Source organism: Pholcus phalangioides, unplaced genomic scaffold (genome assembly GCF_987345545.1).
Source record: "Pholcus phalangioides strain wild (caught in Gottingen) unplaced genomic scaffold, Ppha-v1.0 ptg000024l_1, whole genome shotgun sequence".
Lineage (NCBI taxonomy): Eukaryota > Metazoa > Arthropoda > Arachnida > Araneae > Pholcidae > Pholcus > Pholcus phalangioides.
In genome coordinates, this window is record NW_028301616.1 from 1,516,275 (window position 1) to 1,535,940 (window position 19,666).

Below are 19,666 nucleotides of genomic sequence, written 5' to 3' on the forward strand. Positions count from 1 at the left end.
TCGTGCCAGTGTCATAGTATTGAGGAAAAGAAATGATCAGGCTCAGAATTGGGGATTTCTATGCCCCCACATCCAATCACTATGCATGGTCGGAGATACGGGGGGGGGGGCGTGGGGGCATTACCCCCAGCATCAAAGGTGAAGTCGACTGATCTAATGCATATGTGTATAGATGAAACGACAGTAGCATCATCTTGTCCCCTCCCCCTCAGACTTCCAAGTCTATCTCCGCCTATGTAAACACTATGCGGTGTTTGTGAGCCAATCAGGAAGATTCTACGCCAAAATAAGAAGAAACGAAATAGGATGCTGTGTTTCAAAATGTAGCAAACTTGCTAGGTAGTCTGAATGACGTTTATGGCAAACAGTGCAGAGGCCTTCTATCATCGAGGAGAAATAAAGTATTTCTCCTCTTAAGCCTGCTATCTCCAATACAGGTGTCGGACTGTCCCCGGAAATACGGGACGTATGGTCACTTTAGTTAATAACATCCAGCTTTAACATCCAGTTTATATTATACAAAGTCTTTAATAGGCTTTGTGGGAAACTGCCGTGACTTCGGAAACTGTTCGGATTCCGATTTCGGAACTTCGCCTTGATGTGAAGCGCATTGTCGTAACTCGTAATTCAGCGCTCTTTTCTCATCAATTTTTTCTGTCTCATCTTTATTTCTTTCCCTCAATCCTTTCTTTATATATGGTTTCCTTTTTCCAATTATTATCTATTGGTTTGTGTCTATGTATTTTAGGTTAATTGATTTTTCTTCTATGATTATTTTTCTCACATTGTGTATTTTTCTGTTTTTATTTTTCCTGCATTAAATACATTTTCTTGTAATTATTTTTCTTACATTGTGTATTTTCCTGTAATTACTTTTCCTACATTACATGTATTTTTCCTGCATTAAGTACATTTCCTTGTAACTATATTTTCTACAGTAAGTATACTTTCTGCAATTAACTATGCTTAATTTCTGTCAACTCCCTTTAAGTATGAATCAGTAGAATTAAAGAAATCTTTGGGATGAAATAGAATAGAATTTGCAATGTGCAAGTCTCTTTGCTCATACCCAATCAATTTCCATGCTTTATTCAATGTGGGCCAAAAAAAGGCTGTCTATAAATTCATAAACATTCGAGCACTTTCAAAGTGGATTACTACAATTCCTGCTTCTATTACTGAACTTTTGTGACAAGCTTATGACCAGAGCCGCAACTACGGGGGAGCAGGCGGATCTGGTGCTGTGGGCACTGAAACAGAAGGGGCGCTGAATTCACCCTTTCACTGCTTCCTCTACATGCAAGGGGCACCAAAATTCCGGCTGGCCCGGGTGACAAAGTATCTAGTTGTGGCCCTGCTTATGACTTTTGAATTTAGGAAACTAATTCCCACAACCCTTAAGGTTTTTCTTGACTTGGTACTATGGATACAACACATCCTCAGACCGATATTTTGGGATTAGCTCATGATTAGTGATAAGTAATTAAAAGTTGTTTTAGCCCCACAGATTGGGATGGTCAGCTCAAGTTGGTTTTTCAATTTTAAAGTGCAAATGTAAGCCAAACTCCCATTTAACCCTTTAAGTGGTTTTTGAAATTTTCCTTATCCACATTATAATTGCCACATTTGAAATTTCAAAACCTTGCCATGACTAGAGATGTGAGGTGAGAATATTCTCCTGGATGTAAAAATTGGAGAATAATGGAGAACATTCATTTTTTTTAAATAATTTAAATTTTTTTACTAATTTTGTTTATATTGTGAAATATAAATCAGTTCTCATTGCCTGAAACATTTACAACAAAACAATTTTTGGTATAATCACCCCCAATAGTAACTTTTAGTTCGAGAATATTCTCAGACCTTGATGAGAGGTTAAAAGTTTAGTTATAAAGATTTTAGAAACCTTTAGATTAAAAACTTAAATTTTAAAATTAGATAAATTTTCAAAAATAAGTTCACAACAAAAGAAATCAAACCAAAGTTGATTGATAAAGGAAGATATTCTTATAAAATGACTTTCATTATAAGATACAAAACTGTTTTTTCAATGCACATGCATTGAAAAAACAGTTCTGTATCACTCACATTTCTTTAAAAGTTGTGCAATTCAGCCCTGTTGGTTTAATTTTCTTGCTTTCAAACTTTAATATTGTGGTCTACAAACTTCAATATACCCATCTTCTTGACAGGAAGAGAGACGGGGACAGAGAAAATTCTTGAGAATATTCTCTCAAAAGACTACTATTATAAATTACTAGAGAATATATTCTTATCAAAAATAATAATTATTCTCAAGCAGGGTTGTTTGGTTTAAACCTTGGTTTTAACCAAGTGGTTTTTTTCAAAAAGTCTCATAAAAGTGGGCAGAATAACCCGGGTCCCTCGAGGGACCTGGGTTCGACTCCCGGTAGAGGCAGAGATGAGTTTTTTCCTTCCTTAAAAATTTAACATCTTAAATAATAAATATCTTCACAACATCCAGTCTTCTGTACATCTTGTATTAATAAGTGGAGAGCGACATTCATGTCATATATATAGCCCTCTGGTGGCTCGTCGTCCATGAGCTATTAGCTGATTGGTTTCACCGTCCATTGCACGGTTCCGTTCGGCATATATACGCTCTAGCGAAGGAAAATCTCTATCTCCTCTGTAGCTTAGCGGTCAGAGCACTCGTCCGGCAATCGAGGGACCCGGGTTCGACTCCCGGTAGAGGCAGAGATGAGTTTTTTCCTTCCTTAAAAATTTAACATCTTAAATAATATCTTCACAACATCCAGTCTTCCGTATATCTTGTACACAATAAGTACTGATCAGAATGATTTGAAAATTTGCATGGATACACCTGAAGCAATGGAAGTTTCTTTTGCAAAAGAAAAAAGTGCAAAATGTGCAAGTAGATGATGCTGTACTTGGCCAGCAGTATAATCTATTTTGTGCAACCACATCATTTCGGCACTTCCACAGCATCAGTGTGTGGATAGAACTTCTATCAAGATGCACATTGCAATACCAGCAAAGCAGCTGCTGAAGACCCATTTTGACAGGATGCACCTTAACCCTTGCAACTTCTGGCTGTGGGGGTACCTCAAAATGTTATAAACAGTGGTCAGATTGCAAACTTTGGTGAATTGCAATCTCCAGCACATTCCCTATATGTTAGAAGTTCCTCAGGAATATTAACGGGATGGGGAAGGGCGCGCGTTTGGTTTAATAAAGCTGAATTGCAAGCACATCCACATTATCACCATGGCATACTCCGATTCTGTTGTCGAACAAGAATTTTTGTGCTTTCAACCTCATAGCCAGAACACGCGGTGGACAACATATTTAACATTTTTTAAGTAAGTTGTAGTTATTTGTTCAATTACTTCATTTTTTGTGTCACATGAATGTTTCCATGTCATGTTTCCATGAATTATGAAATCGTGAATGCTACAATTAAGTTATGATTTTGCCATGACTGCCTATCGTTTCCGTTCTGTGAGCAAATTTCCCACATGTTGGATGATGTCATTAATTTTACATTTTTAAGTATTTTTTCCCCTTTATCAAATAAAATTGAATTTTTTCAGTAATATTCATGTCAATTTTCAAGTCATTCTGACAATTGTTCTTTTTTTACAGTGTTTTGAAATCAGAACCTTAGTTATAATCACCCTGTATATCGTAAATCATTGCTAATTAATCTGCATTATTTATGCTTCATTAAATACATTATATTCACCTAATTTTTATTACTTTTTGCAAAAAAGCTTCCTAATTAAGTTTCCTGAAAGTAACTGGAGAAAAACTTTTATATACTATATGGTTAATAACAACATTAAAAGAATTTTCAAACACACAGTAATCCATTGAGTTAAGCAAAAAATAATTAAATTGCAAAAGTTGGTTTTTGTTAAAATGTAATAAATATTTATTGATTAATTAGCATGGGAATAGTGTTAATTACAATTAATAAACATTTTATTTTAGTTAATTATTGGAAGTGGGAATGTTTTTTCAGAAATTTCATTGTTTTTAATGTTGATACTATTTAAAACAAAAAAAACCGGTTTAAACCAAAAAAACCTGGTTTAAACCAAAAAAACCCGGTTTTTTGGTTTTTTTACCAACCCTGTTCTCAAGTTATTTATCGAGATTATTAAATATATTCTTGATAATACTCTCTGGAAGAGATTTCGGTAACTGAAGAATATTCTCATCTAGGAAAATATTCTCTGGAAGCACTATTATTAACAACTTCAGAATAATTCTTATTTTCTGTAAGAATATTCCCCAGTAATTTCTTTATGAAAGTAGTCCTTCCAGAGAATATTCTCAAGGATATTATATGTAACTAGCTATAATACCCGGCGCTGCCCGGGATTTCTTCAATGAGGATGTTTGGATCACGTGATATCTCCCTCTTTCTTTGAGGGACATGCAAACCGTGTTAACCAATATGGCGACTTCATGAAATAAACAAATCTAGATTTAAAGAAACATAGAAACGAATATATATTTTTTCCTTTTCTAAGGAGCGCTAGGTATTTCGATTCTCTCCCCCCCCCCCCCATGAACTTATTCATCTGCATGTTTCAGCTTTCAAAAATGCTTAAGTGAAGCTGTGGAATTTCTTCGATGTACTTTACGGGCCCATAATTAATTTTAAAACAACCTAAACTATATGAATTTATGCAGTTTAATATTAAAAGACAATACGGAGACATTAATTTTCATGCTTGAGAAGATATAAATAAAAAGTTGAAATCAATGTTATTGCATGAATGTCCAACTCGAAAGTAGGTCCAGCTAATTACTTAATAATTAATCTCCCGGACTTCGTATACCTAGGGTGACCATACGTCCCATATTTCCCGGGACAGTCCCGGTATTTTCTCTTTTTTTGGCCGTCCCGACTTTTTGGCAAAAGTGTCCCGGTTTTTCCCGTATTTCACACGACACCTACTTGAATTTTTATTCTTTATTGAAGTCGAAGATTGAGATTATTTTTGAACTCATAAATTATTTTATGATAGTTACAACTATATATGGGATATTAATCCCCCACATTTGCTTTGGTAAACGTTTTTTTTCGAGGAATACATTTTAATCCACTGCAATTTGCAGTAATGCATCATTTCCCGCCATTGTGATGTTTCCGTAATTTCAACAATATTTGGCAACTTTGTTTGGTTTTGGCATTGTTTTTGGCGATAATTGGCGATGTCCTGTATTTCCCGTATTTCTCTCGAGGAAATATGGTCAGCCTACGTATACCTCTCATCGAACTCAATATTTCAGAAATCTAGAATTCAATACAATTTTTTAAATTATTGATGTGACAGAAAACTCAGCATTTTTTCAGCATTTCTACAGTAAAATCGGCAATTTTAACACTGATTTCACCCTTTTCTTGACCCTTAAAGCGATGCTGATGATGATTATGACGTCTATTCAAAAAGTCTCATTACTGAGAGTATATTGAAAATGTGGCAAACCATTATAAAGGCATAAACTATTATACATATACTAACAGGATTAAAGAAGTGACAAACCGTTGTAAAGGCATATACTCGTCTGAAACGCATTGCTAGGGATCCACGGTAACCAAAGTAAACGTTCGGAAAGTGATTGTTGAGGACCAAAAACCATTGTTGCCGGACAGTTTTTTGCCCATTTGGGGCATTTGCCCTGGTCTGACGAAATTTTAAAGTAGCCTATCGTTTAAGTTGGGTCTTATTTGGTATACATGCAAAATTTGGCGACGATCGATCTAAAATTGTAGATTTGTATAGAGAACATACACACAGACACACAGAAAATCAATTTTATATATATAGACTATATTATAAATAACAGGAGAATATTCTCATCAAGAACTTATAAGAATATTCTCATCAAGAACTTATAAGAATATTCTCAAGTTATTTATAATAGTAGTCCTACTATTGAGAATATTCTCCGAAAGATTCTCGAGAATTTAACATCTCTAGCCATGACATGGTTTTTCTGCCATGACGTGTGTGACTTTCTAGGAAGATGAACCTTTTTGCATTTATACTGAGCATTTTTTTTTCCTTGCTTCTGCTTATCTAACCTAGAACAATAGCTAACTCTGCCCACTAACAGTTGATTGGTTGGAGGAGGGAATGGAAAACATGTTTTATTGTAAACAAACAGCTTCACTGCATTTTTATAGAAGACAAAATATTTTGGGGAAATAGCATTTTCAAAACATATAAAATCATGTTTATTTCTAATTGCCTCAGGGACTATGACAGTGTCTGCAACTTTGTTTACTATGTTAAACGTCATTCAATAATATATGACTTAATAAAAAATTTTGTGTTCAAAAAATGTTTTTTTCTTTCACTGTCTATAATTATTTGTACATTTCTATTCTCACAACTGTTCAAATATTACAAAAGTACCAATAGGGAAAAATAGGGTTTTGTATTTGCTTACTTTTCATAACAAGGAAAGAAGAGGGATTGGAATGAAGATTAAGCATTTGGATGAGAACATGTTGGCATGGTTTTATTCAAATTGGGTTTTATGAAAATCGAATATATCATCAGTTCATTGAGGACATATAACTACAGTACCTTGGCTAACAAATGCCTCCGCTGGTGAATTTTTTGGCAAATATTTTTTTTTCATGGTTTTTCTGCCTTGGCTAACAGATGTGATTAATGAACATTTTCTTCGATACAGATGCAAGCAATGACATAAATTAGCTGCATCATGAACTGAATTTAAGCTAATCATCACCAGAATGTCACTTGAGCATTCATTAACTTACATCCCCTTTTTTTCATCTTTTCTCCAGATGCACCACAACAGAAAAGGATGGGGGACACCTAGCCTACACACTCGACTGCGTTTGTTAACATTGGCTTAAGTAGAATAAAGCTGGTGTTTATTGTGTGCATAGTGTAATATAAAAAGATCTTATTTATCTCATACTCCTGCAAATTCTCATTCTAATTTCGAAGCTATTCATTTGAGCGTTTAGTCCATTTTTATTGCTGTATAGCATTCCTTGGTATTTTAAAAAACTTATCTTTAAATTTTAAGCTGTACCTGGAATAAATTAAACAATATTCCATAGTAACTTATGGGAAATTGTGTTTCAACAAACAAAAGTGATTCTGGGCGAATTTCTTCATTCAGTACTGTATTCTCATTTCCAACCAAATCTAATAAAGTATCTCATACAACTGAAGACATAACTATCAACAATTTCTTGTTAATTGAGCGTTCATCATACTGATATAGATTTTTGATAAAATCATTCTTCAACTTTTTAATCAAAGCATTGATATGTTATTTGGAAAATGATGCATCAATACTTGGACCAGATCAAGGTGATAGCCACATTTGACATTTTAATGAAACTCACAGGACACTACGATATGCTATACATACTAGTAACAGCTCAGCAAACCATGGGTAGAAGATTATTGTTCAAATCAAAGGGGTTTCAAAACCAACTTGATCGATACTCTTCTGGGCGTTCAAAAGGTATATGCAGTACGTTTGAAGAAGAATCAAAAAGTTATATTTTTTTTTTTGCTGGCAAGATGTTATTAAAATAATATAAAGCACAATGGCAATTGATGGTTGATTCAAAGAGGTGCTCACCTCAGCAGTGCAGTGTCCTGAAATCACCTGATCTATTCTCCTCAATTGCTTCAGATCAACAAGAGAAGTAAAGAGGGCGAGGACTTACCTTTAAGGGGGGGGGGGGACACAGGGTAAATCTTAAAATATTTCCTTATCACAAGCTTTCAAAAACATTTTAAATTTACAAAAAATAATCAGAACAGTACACGAAGACATATTTTTCTGCGATATTTCATTTTTTTTTAATTTAAAATTTTTAAATTCTACATATATGTAGATTCATTCTATAGGGTCAGGGCCGGACTTGGGAATTTTGCGCGCCCCCCCCCCCCTCTAAAAAAATTTATGTAATTACTCCCCGATTTACGAACTTCCCAAGTTGAGAACCGAAATATTTTTGTAGTCTTGGTTTTACAACGTGCAACGAAAATTTTGCAGGCAGTGTGATGGAGATCAAAATCAGAATGTGCGTTGAAGGGAAAGTAATGTTAACAAGTCTTTTTTATTACTATTATATTCAGTGGCGGATTAAAGATCTTATCTGTGGGTGTGTTGGTCGCGGTCCCGGGAGCAAAAAAAAATAATGGGCCCCTTAAATTAGAAAAAAGTGTGAAGTTTAGGTTTTTCGGAGCCCTTTAGAAGTAGGGGGCAACGAGCGTGTGTCCAGTGCGCCTGTCGACAAAAGAATATAATCCACCTCTGATTATATTCTTATTTATTGTATACTGGAAACAGGGCCGCAACTGGGGTGGGGGAGTAGGCGGAACTGATGTCCCGGGGGTGCCAGACCTGAGACCACAAATTTCATACTTTAGCCTCTTCAATATTAGAGAGGATAGCCAAAATGTGTGCTTTCCTACAGCTGACCAAACATCTGGTTGCGGCCCTCATTGGAAATATTGGAAGGGCTCAAAAAATATTGGCGAGGAAGGGGGCTATAAAACCCAATGTTTCCGTATTACAAATATTGGCGGGGGGAGGTTTGATCCCAATACAAGTTCACGCATATGCACATCGGGGTTCCTCCACTAATTGAAATGGCTATCAGCGCTTTGATGTTATTGGGGTTGAACTGAAAGCTGCTTCTTTTCCCACCAAAAATGTAAGTTTCAGAGGGAAAAAATTAAAATTTTCACAAATGGTTCCCATTTCAGAAGATAAGGGTTTCTTGAAAAGGAAGGGTTTCTTTCAGGAAAATTGCGGCCCCATAAATTTTGCGGCCCGGTGCGACCGCACCTTTCGCACCTGCTTAAGTCCGGGCCTGTATAGGGTATACATTCTACAATATATCACTATATCTCCCCATCCGCGTATTTCTCTAGAATGGGGAGGGCAGCCGAAGTCAGCCCCCCCCCCCCCCCGGTTAATAACAGTACTAATCTAGGCTTTGGTCCAGTACTTGATTTTGCTAACAAGTGGGGTTGGGGAGGGGTAAAAAAACATACGTTTGCTTAAGTAATACTTGAACAGCCTATAGTTACGGCCCAGTCACTTCCTTTTGGAACTATTTTAACTTTTCTCCAGCTCGGAAGGTTTCGCTATGTTGTTTACCCCTTACAGTGTTTACGCCTGCAAACTTACGGTTCGAGAGTTCAGTCAAGTCTATGTTTACTTTCCGCAAAGTACCTAATAGGACGTTTTAGGATCCCTATGGCTGGGTACTGTTGGTGCAAATTTTAGAGGCTCCAAGAAATCAAATTAGGTAAATAAAAGTAAAATTTAGAACTTATTGAACTCGGAGGTAATAAAATTTTTAAATTTCATCGTGAAATACGTATTCAAATAAAAAATTACACATCCTACGCATTTCAATGTTGTACGGCGGAATTCAAAATACAAATCGGACGCATTTCTGTTACTGATATAGCTTGTCAACCTATTAAGCATTAAAAGTCTCCGCAATTTTATATTTCGGAACATATAGCAGTAGTGTAATACAGTCGAATCCCGTTATGACGAACTCAAAGAGACTGGGGGATTAGAAAAGTTTTCGTTAGAACGAGATTTTTTTCGCTATATAACGGTATTTGTTTAAACGGGAATCGATTGACTGTTACTTTTTTTGGCGATGTTGGCAAATTTTTCCCTTGGCGAGAAAAACGTGAAAAAGCATGAGAATTCACCAAGAGTGAAACAGAGTTATGCTTTTGGACGTTTTTCTTGCCAAAGAAAAAATCGTCAACACATTGCCAAAGGCTAATACCACAGATGTTAAAACAAAAAAATGAGGGTAAAAAATGAAAAGTAATAAAACAACATTCTTAAATGGAACAACAAATCAATATTAAAAACAAAACGGTTGGATATACTATCCGGAGCTCGAGCCAAACCACACAATTTTTTTGCTAAAAAGGGCACCATTCTATTAACCTTGTAATCGCCATATTGATAATATGCCGATAACTTGGCAGGATATCAGGATACACTGATTGGGGATACCAGTGACAACCCTAATGACTATATATTATCATAGTTGCCTAATAAGCTGTTGTGCTATATTTGTTGATATCCTTTGTGGGGATGACTTCGACTTTCAAAAACAAACTATTATAACGGTTATGAATCAAACCCAGTGATAAAACTGCTGATAGCTAATCAGGCTATGATTCCATAATCAAGGTCGTCCCTTAACTGCGAACATGGAAATACTGGAATATGTAGGGTCTGGACTGCAGGGATTGCCCACAGGTCTCGCTATAATAATTATATGGATTCACACTAGATTGTGTTGTGATCACAATGTGGAATAATTTTTTCCCCAAAACAAAATTTGAGAGAAAAACTTTATAATAAAACTATATGATTTGTTTCTTGTGTGAGTTAAGGTAGAGATAATCACTACAGTGAGAGCTGTAGATCAAACCCATTTGCTCACCAATACAATGTTAAGCGAGATGACTCGCTGCAATGGATATTTTATATTTCACAACAAGATTCTCTTTTTTTTTGTATCCTGTGTATATAATATGGCAGGTGTAAGATAACAGATGAGATGACATGCCCCCCTCCAATTGCTTTTAAAAGATACTCCCATCCTAATATGCGTACATTCTCTGTCTTAATGAAACCTGAAAACTTTTCTCCATCTCGTCTGTAAACAACAGGATAAGTCCAGTGGCAAAGTTCATTCCAGGGTTTAAGCTAGATAAAAAATTCCTTTAGCAAAAAGTGAAAATGGAGGGAAAAGCTTTAGCAAAATGCTGCAATACTAATGATTGATGGTGGGATGTCTATACTTGTTTCGTACCTCCTGTGGTCGTGACCTTATGGGGGTGATCAAAGATTCAGCTGTTTTAAGACAGTGTGGCTGATTGCTTCATCATTTTGGTTTCAATTTTATCACTGTGTTAAACTATTTAGAAGAATATCAAAATAATACACAAATCAACATTAAAATAACAAATTTTAAACTTGGAATAAACAACATCAAAGATGCCATATTTGACAATTATATTTGAGAATTATTGCTATGGTGCCAAAACATTGCCAAATTGGCATCTGTTAATATGTTCTTGCCAAGCAGGTTCTAGATAATATGTAAGTACAATTTTACATCCTAGACCAATTATAGGATTAAAATTGAATTTAGCCCACATGGGGCAGCCATAAAGGAACCTTTTAATCTTCCCTATGATAATGCAGTTCCCTCAGTCATTCTGTCTGGATTGAAAATAATAAAAACCTTGTTCTTATCATTCTCGGCTCCCCAGAGTAGTCATTAAAAGAAAACTCATTCCAAAGATTTGCGCCCGACCGGCACAAATCATTACACCAACTCCTAGTAACGCCCCCTAGCAGCTGTGACGCATACTCTGAGAACTTAAAAAGTGTGTCAAGCAATACATATTCTCACTAGATGGTATAGAAAATTTGTTTTAATGTTTTTTTTCACTTGCTCATATAATCCTTAAATAACGTAACAGTTTAATTTAACTACATGCTGCATCTAGTCGTTTTTGCTTTCATTCCAACATCTAAAAAAATTATATTTTTAGTTGCAGCATGTAGAACTGTTTTTAAATTGCACTCCTCTGTTGCCATTAATTTTTATTTTAATTTGAATAATTTTGATTTTTTTTTTTTTTAGTTGACTATTCTGTTTTCCATACTAATCTTTACTAGCATTTACCAGAATGGGTCATTTTTTTGATTGACTCCTTGGTAAATTTTTTCTTTTTGTACTGTTATATGATAACAATAAATTTGATTTATATATTAAAAAAAAAAAAAAAACTTTTTTAAGGGAAGAAAATATTGGTCCCTGTAGCTTAACTTTCTAATGCCCAGATGTTTCAAGTTCAAAATGAACTTGTTGAAGTTTTGACTACTCTTTTTCTCTTTTTTTATACTTTTCTTCCCACCTTCCTGTGGGACTTTGCATTGTCTTTCCAATTCCTACCTCCATTGAGATCTTTGTGTAAAGAAAGCGCGGAGGGTCAAGGCAACTGCAAACAAATTTGTTAGTCAAAACATTATTAACAACTGATAACAACGGTAAGTGAAGTGCCATCATAGTATATAAATAACTTGTTTGTATATAATTGCAATTGGCCTGAAACCATGGTGTCACAAGTGACATCATAACACTCATTTTCTTCCTCACCGTTCACAAAAGCCTCCAAAACATACCCATACTCCATATCTGGGCCATCTTGGATGTTAGAATTAACGCAGAGTCCTCACCCAGACCGCAAAAGAGATGGCAGTTCAATGTCTCGCAGAGACAGAAATTTTCTTATCAAAATTCATTTTCATCTCTACCTAATGTCCAGTCTTTTTTCATTTTTATGGGATATACTCACAATAAAATGGAAGTCGTTTTTTTCGTCAGATTTTTTTTTTCCTTCAAAAACTCGTTTTTGAGTTTCTTGCAATCGTTTTTATTTATTTTATTGTTTTTTTTAAGTCGTGGTGATCTTTATCCAGGACCAACTTTACCAGATGCGGAGCCCAGTGTGAAAATAATAGTGGGGGTCAGGTGGGTCTTCATAATTTTATATATTTTTTGGGGGAGGGGGATTAGCATCTATTATTTCAGGATATATACAGGGTGTTCTGTTAATGGACCGACAAGCTCAGAGGAATGTTAGTAGGCATCAAGAGGAACAAAAATTGCAATGGAACATGGTGTCGTAAACCACGTTGAGAGGGTGAAAATTGCGAAAAACGCATGCAGTCTGTTAGTCCAGAAAAGACGAAAGGTAGATGTCAGTTAATCAAACCGGTGCATTACATTAATTGTGCATTTAATTAATAAATGCGCAATTAAATATAAATTAACACAAAAATGGATGAAAATTCAGCATTGAAGGTAATTTTAAGCTAATGAGAGACACAATTTCCAACACAAAGCTAACAAAAATTTTATAATTGATGAATTAAAAAAAATTGAAAGAAATGATTCCAGTACTAATTCTGAATGAAAGAAATAATGGCAGAGCTGCTGAAAATTCAGAATTAACGGAAGAAAGGCAGAGCTGCTGAAAATTCAGAATTAACGGAAGAAATAATTCTAGAATCTTAATGAAAATTAAGAATTAATGGAATTAATAATTCTGCAATCAATGAAAATTCAAAATTAACTGCACAAAAAAATTCCAGAACTGATAAAAATTCAAAATTATTACAAAAAATAATTTAAGAATTGATGAAAGCTTTCAATAACCTATCATGAGTGCAGAGACCTGGTGCGACAGCACGCACCTGTCACACACTCCTAAGGGCAGCTCTGTCTTCAACTAGATACAGTATAACAACAAATTCATATGACATAAAAGAAGCATTCAGAAAAAGACGTTTCATTAAATGGCCAATGCTTCGATATCTCTCTGAGATGGGAAGCAGGGTGTGTCCGGTCCTCAATGATCAAAGGATGGTAAAAGGGCGATGATCAAATCTATCTACTGTTTGCCCAATGGATAACTTAGTAAAAGTCATTTTCTTTAAATTATTTTTTAGTTTCGTTTTCATGATATTTCTTTTGTAGGATTTCATCTCAGTGATGATGATACAAGAGAACACAATACGAGAGAATTCAAAATGAATAATTTCCCACTCTCCAGACTGTGTTTGAGTTTGTCTGTCTCTGGAAAAGGATTGTGTCATAGACGGTTAGCCGGTTCGTTATCAGCAGTCAGAGAAACAGCTTGGAAACTCCAGCAAGAAGAGCATCACTGTGATTTTACAATAAATGATGTGCCTAAAGAAGCGAGAGTTGTTGTGTGTGGAGGTGGAATTGTTGGATGTTCAGTCGCTTATCATCTAGTAAAGAAGTTTGGTTGGAGTGATGTTGTTCTGATCGACCAGAGCAGGTTAAATTTTTTTTTTTTAATTTTGGTTTTAAGGTAGAACATTTTTATTTTGCTAAAATTATAATAATAAATAAATTGTATAATTGTATTCACTGTTAAAAACATAAAATTTGGGCCTATTTCTATAAAGAATTTAGTAATCATCATTGTAAGTATGTTACAATATAACTAACATTGTCAACTCAATATTCATCATCGAAGAAGGTTATGAATGGATAATTTACAAATTTAAGTTATTATAAAAGGGTGATTCTTATAGAACCAGCCCCATGAATTTACTAGCAATTCAGTAAGAAATGCATGTAACAGTTAAACATAGAGATTATATTAATCTGTCGGCTTTACCGAGTCAAATCAAGAAATAATTTTCGGATGACGGGTCTTATGTAACAAGTCAAAAGCTCTCAAAGAAAGCAAGGATTCGTCCATACAGGTATTCAAGAAGTGACTGATATTGATAAAAACAAATGCATAGACCAGTGATTCCCTACATTTTTTTTAGATGTCCCACCAAGGCATCTCTGAAATCCTGATACCCTCCCCCACCTCATAACTAGAACTTTAGTCTAGAGGGGTAACCCCTTCCCATGAAACTTTGTGGTTCTTTTTACAAAGTTGGGTTTGTACATAAAAACAATTTTTTTTTGCTTTTTTGCATAGTTGAAATCAGTGGTTCTTGTGGAGACTTTGGGGTGGGGTCTGTAATTGCACCGGGCCCCCATGTTTTGAGGGGTATGAATATTTGAATGCCGATTTCCATCTCCCACAGAATATATAAACCAGGGTTAAAAGTATTTAGAGAAACACCTCTCCCTATTTTAATTAGTGTTATCAACTGTTTTTATTTCAACAAAATTTCAAAAACGGTGAAAATTTTATTATCTCTATAAATTCATAATAAAATAATTTTCCTATCTCACATTTGAGGAAAGTGAAGGGGCAGGTAAAGTTACAACCAGTAGAGGTAAAGGATCCTGAGTGATATCAAAACTTGGTACAGCAGTTTGTGTACATCTGGACCCAAATTAGAATGAACAAAGTACACAGATATTTGTGACCATTTCTGTATAAATTTCCCAATTTTTTTTTAATTATAGAACTTCTTTCTGTAGGTTAGGTGGAGGTTCATCAAAACATGGATCAGGACTTCTTGGACAGATTAAGCCAACAGCTGCTGAAACCAGGCTTTGCAGGCAAAGTATAGATCTATACAAAAATCTTACAAAAGATGGATTAAAAACTGGTAATTATATATTTGTTCTCAAAAAAAAATTTATACTTACTGTGGAACCCAGATTCAACAATATTCTTGATTTAAAAAAAAAATTTCATCCAGTGTGTAGATTTATGATCATTATAACCTTAATTAAATAATTTTCTGTATTTACAGAATGAAGCTGTCACACTCACACACACTTACTCCTGTCCAACTAAATCAGTAGTCCTGTATACAGTCAAACCTCTCTTTCTTGAAAATCAATGAATTTTAACCTCTCTGTCTCAAAGTAATTTTCGAAAAAAACTCTATCTTTCTTGAAGGCAGAGCCCAATGATAGTAAAACGAAAACACAAAAATTCCTTTTAAGGATTATTCATATCACAGCCCATTGTGTTGATAGATCTTGTCGATCATAGGCAGATACTGTGATTGACACAGGGTGGATGCCTTGTTCAGCATGGCAAAAAGGCAGCCGAGAAATAATTAAAAGTTGCTTCAAGAAAGCTACAGGTTTCAAATCAATTATCTTAGTGATGAAGATCTGGCGAACCACTCAAATTTCAACGAATCTCAGAAGAATGTTTAAAATGGAATTTCAGAACATTATATAGGGCATTATTAAAAAACATGTGAACAAAAATTTGAATGTATTTCCATATAGCGTGATTGAACATTCATTGCATGTAGTAGTAAAATATAATATGGCATTTTTTAGTTTATAATCAAATTTTTTTCCCATTTTCAGCGTGCTTTTCCTTTAAAAAAAAAAAAAAAGATGTTTCTCAAAAAATCTCAAAATTTTTTTGGTCCAGTCAGTTTTAGAACTCTGTACGGAAAAAAATGAGAATACGTGAGGGGGACTGTACAGTCAACCCCACTCCCGTATTCTCGTTTTTTTTCCCTTTATTGGGGAAAAAAATTGGCAACACTCAACAACCATCATTCACGTGTTTTGTTTACAAAATTTGAGTTGTGTGTGTTTAGGATGGCTCATTTTTCTAATACTACTGATAATGGTTCGAAACGATGAAAAAAAGTGAAAAGTGTACAAGAAAAAGTGGATATATTGACTATGCTTGGAAAAAGATAGTCAATTTCCGCTGGGGCCCGCCATTACGGAATCAACTGATCTACAGTGAGATTTATAAAGAAAAAGGAATATGAAATTCTTTCAGCCGTATCTGCACCTGTGGTATCGACAGCTTTGCATTGCCTACGGGATCAATGTGTTTCTCATACAGAAAATGTTTTTTGTGGGTATGAGACTGTTATAAAAAAAGTATTCCAATTAATTGTAATATAATGGAAAAGGCAAAAAAAATTTACTCTTCTATAAAGGAAGGAGCTTTTGAATCGTCTATTTCATCAGAATTTTGCACAAGTAAAGGTTGGTTTCATAGGTTTAAGAAACGATTTGGATTACGTAATGTGAAAATCACCGGTGATCAACTGCTGCTGACCAGGAGGCAACTAGAAAATTTCCAAAGACTAGAAAATTATTGGAGAAAAAAGTTACGCACCTTGGCAAGTGTTTAACACTGACGAAACTGCGCTATTTTGGAAGAAAATGCCACAAAGATCATTTATCACCCCAGAAAAAAAATGATCCCCAAGATAGACTTATTATTTTGTTTTGTGCCAAAATGCATATAGGTACATGATAAAGCCCTCCGTCATTTTCAAGTCTGCAAATCTGCAAACATTGAAAGCAAGGGATAAGTCAAAGCTCCAAGTATTTTGGATGAACAATAAAAAGGCTTGGACAATGAAAATACTTTTTCTTGATTAGTTTAAACGGTGTTCCGTTCCGGAAGTCAGGAGGTACATTTATTTATTTATTCACGTCTCAACAGGCAAGGATTGCCCAATTACAGAGATGGACAAGAAAAGAAAAATACAACAAACTACAAAAAAAACAAAAACGAGTAGAACAATAGAAATACATACGGAAAAGCATATTAACATGAATATTCAATACTCACACATAACTTTTAAGAAATTCTCTTATAGTTGAATTGAACATATCGGGTTTCACATCGCTCTGATTATATATATTGCACATCTCCTCAAAAATAGGGGGCCGTCGTAAAATATTTGTTCAGGGTTTAGGGAGGCGAAAAGTTTGCCGAACAGGCCTATTTCCAATTGGCACAGAAAAATCAACAAGTTGAAGAAGGTGGCAGTCATCAATTATATTATTGACAATTTTATACAAAAAGCGAAGGTAACTTCTTCTTCTCCGGCATTCCAATGATTGGAAATGGAAAAAACGTTGCAGTTCAGTTGTACTTACGTCATTGATGTAGACGTGAAATTGCCTGTAAAACATGTAACGTAGAAATCTGTTCTGAACTCTTTCTAGAATCAGTGAGTCTAGATTGTTGTGAGGACTCCATATAATAGTGCAGTACTCTAGTTTCGGGAGCACGTAAGTCCTGAAACGTGTCGCGATTGTTATGATTGATTTGAAATTATTGCTGCTCCTCACAACAAATCCAAACAAACCTTGGGTCGCTGGAGCTTCCGAGATGGGTTTAGGCAACACCTTCTAGAGCAAGGATTCCCAACCTTTTTAGGCCGTGCCCCATCAAAGCATCTCTGAAATCCTGATGCCCCCAGACTTTTGTCAGAGGGTACCTTCCCCTCGTGGTGAAACTTCATAGTTACCATAACAAGATTATTATTTTTTCCAAATAAAAGGAACATTGTTTTGCTTGGCCTCCTTAAAATTTAAAAACAGGGGTTCTCCTTCCCCCATTATTTCTGTCTACTTTTACTTAGGCCGGGATTGACACTCTCTAGGCCATTTTTTTGGTCACTTCCGGGCTTATACATTCTTGGTGATGCCACTGACATGCTTGCACTTTGACAATCTACAGGTCACTCCCATGCTTGCACTCTCTCTCTCTAGAAGGAAACCATTTTGGTTACTCAAATGATTATTTTTTTGGTCACTTCCATGCTTTCACATTCTCTCTTGCACACTCTCCTTCTTTTGGTGACTTACTAACCTAATCCCCGCTCTCTAGGTCATTCTTCTGGTGACTCTCATGCTTTACGCATTCTCTAATGGGCAGGGCCGCAACTAGATGCTTGGTCACCCGTGGCAAGCTTGCATTTTGACGCCCCCTTGTACTGTTGGAGAGGTTTTAGAATGATATTTGTGCCCCCTCGGGTCCAGCTGCTTACCCCTAGTTGCGGCCCTGCTAATGGGTCACTCTTCTGATCACTCACATACTTGCACGATCTCTAGTTCACTCTTTTTGTCCTTCACTGTCTAGACAGATGTGAATTTATGGTATATATATATGTATTGCCACCCTTCTCAAACCCCACGTTAACTTTCTCTCTCTCGACTTACTCATTTCTTAAAAAATTTTCCGCTTCTTCAAACTTATGACCCTCAGATATAGCCCGCTAAGCTCCCCTATAAATATGTCTCCGATCAAAGGGGGAGGTAGAAACACATTGGTCGTCACACTTCATATACAAAATGATCGCATGAGTTGGATTCGCGACAGGCAATAGGAACAGGAGGGATAGGGTACTTCAGGGGCGTAGCCAGAAATTTCGTTCAATTATATTATTGACAATTTTGTAAAAAAAGTGAAGGCAACTCCTTCTTCTTCGGCTGATTGGAAAAAACGTTGCAGTTCAGTTGTACTTACGTCATTGATGTAGACGCGAAATTGCCTGTAAAACATGTAATGTAGAAATCTGTTCTGGACTCTTTCTGGAATCAGTGAGTCTAGATTGTTGTGAGGACTCCATATAATAGTGCAGTACTCTAGTTTCGGGAGCACACAAGTCCTGAAAAGTGTCGCGATTGATTTGAAATTATTGCTGCTCCTCACAACAAATCCTAGCAGTTTTAAGCATTTATTGGGGAGATCATATATATGATCGGTAAATGCAAGCTTGGAGTCGAAGAAAACGACAAGGTCTTTGGTTACGGAAACACGACTGAGATCGAGGCAGCATCAATGGTGTAGTCGAATTCGGTCGATGACAATTTTCTTGTGTAGCTGATGACGTGGCATTTTCGAACATTGAGTTGGAAGAAATTAGCCCCACACCAATCATGGAGAGACTGTAGGTCTCTTTGTAGAGCTATGCAATCTTCCAGACTCCCAACTTCACGATAAATTTTCACGTCATCAGCATACATCAGACACTTTGATGCACTGAAGAAGGTCATTTACAAATATTAAGAACAGATCCAAGATTCGAACTCTGGGGAACACCTGATCCACTGTCATACATTTAAAGTGCATTATGAAATACAACTTGGGATGTTCTCAAATTTAAGTAGCTGGTGAACCACATGATAGAGTTCTCGGACACATTTGTATTGCTGTAGTTATACTTGTTTCAAGATGTACAAAAGACTGGATGTTGTGAAGATATTTATTATTTGAGATGTTAATTATTTAAGGAAGGAAAAAACTCATCTCTGCCTCTACCGGGAGTCGAACCCGGGTCCCTCGATTGCCGGACGAGTGCTCTGACCACTAAGCTACAGAGG

At 35.7% G+C, this 19,666-nt stretch overlaps 1 protein-coding gene across 1 annotated transcript in view; it reads left to right on the forward strand.

Annotated features, from left to right (window-relative positions):
• Positions 1-9,201: 9,201 nt before the first annotated feature.
• Positions 9,202-19,666, forward strand: part of LOC149068556 (pyruvate dehydrogenase phosphatase regulatory subunit, mitochondrial) — a 44,112-nt gene continuing 33,647 nt past the window's right edge. The window contains exons 1-3 of the mRNA XM_089251318.1: positions 9,202-9,313; positions 13,598-13,922; positions 15,035-15,165. Of these exons, the coding sequence (XP_089107444.1) occupies positions 13,651-13,922; positions 15,035-15,165 (403 nt within the window). The 5' untranslated portion in view covers positions 9,202-9,313; positions 13,598-13,650. The remainder of the gene's footprint in view (positions 9,314-13,597; positions 13,923-15,034; positions 15,166-19,666) is intronic.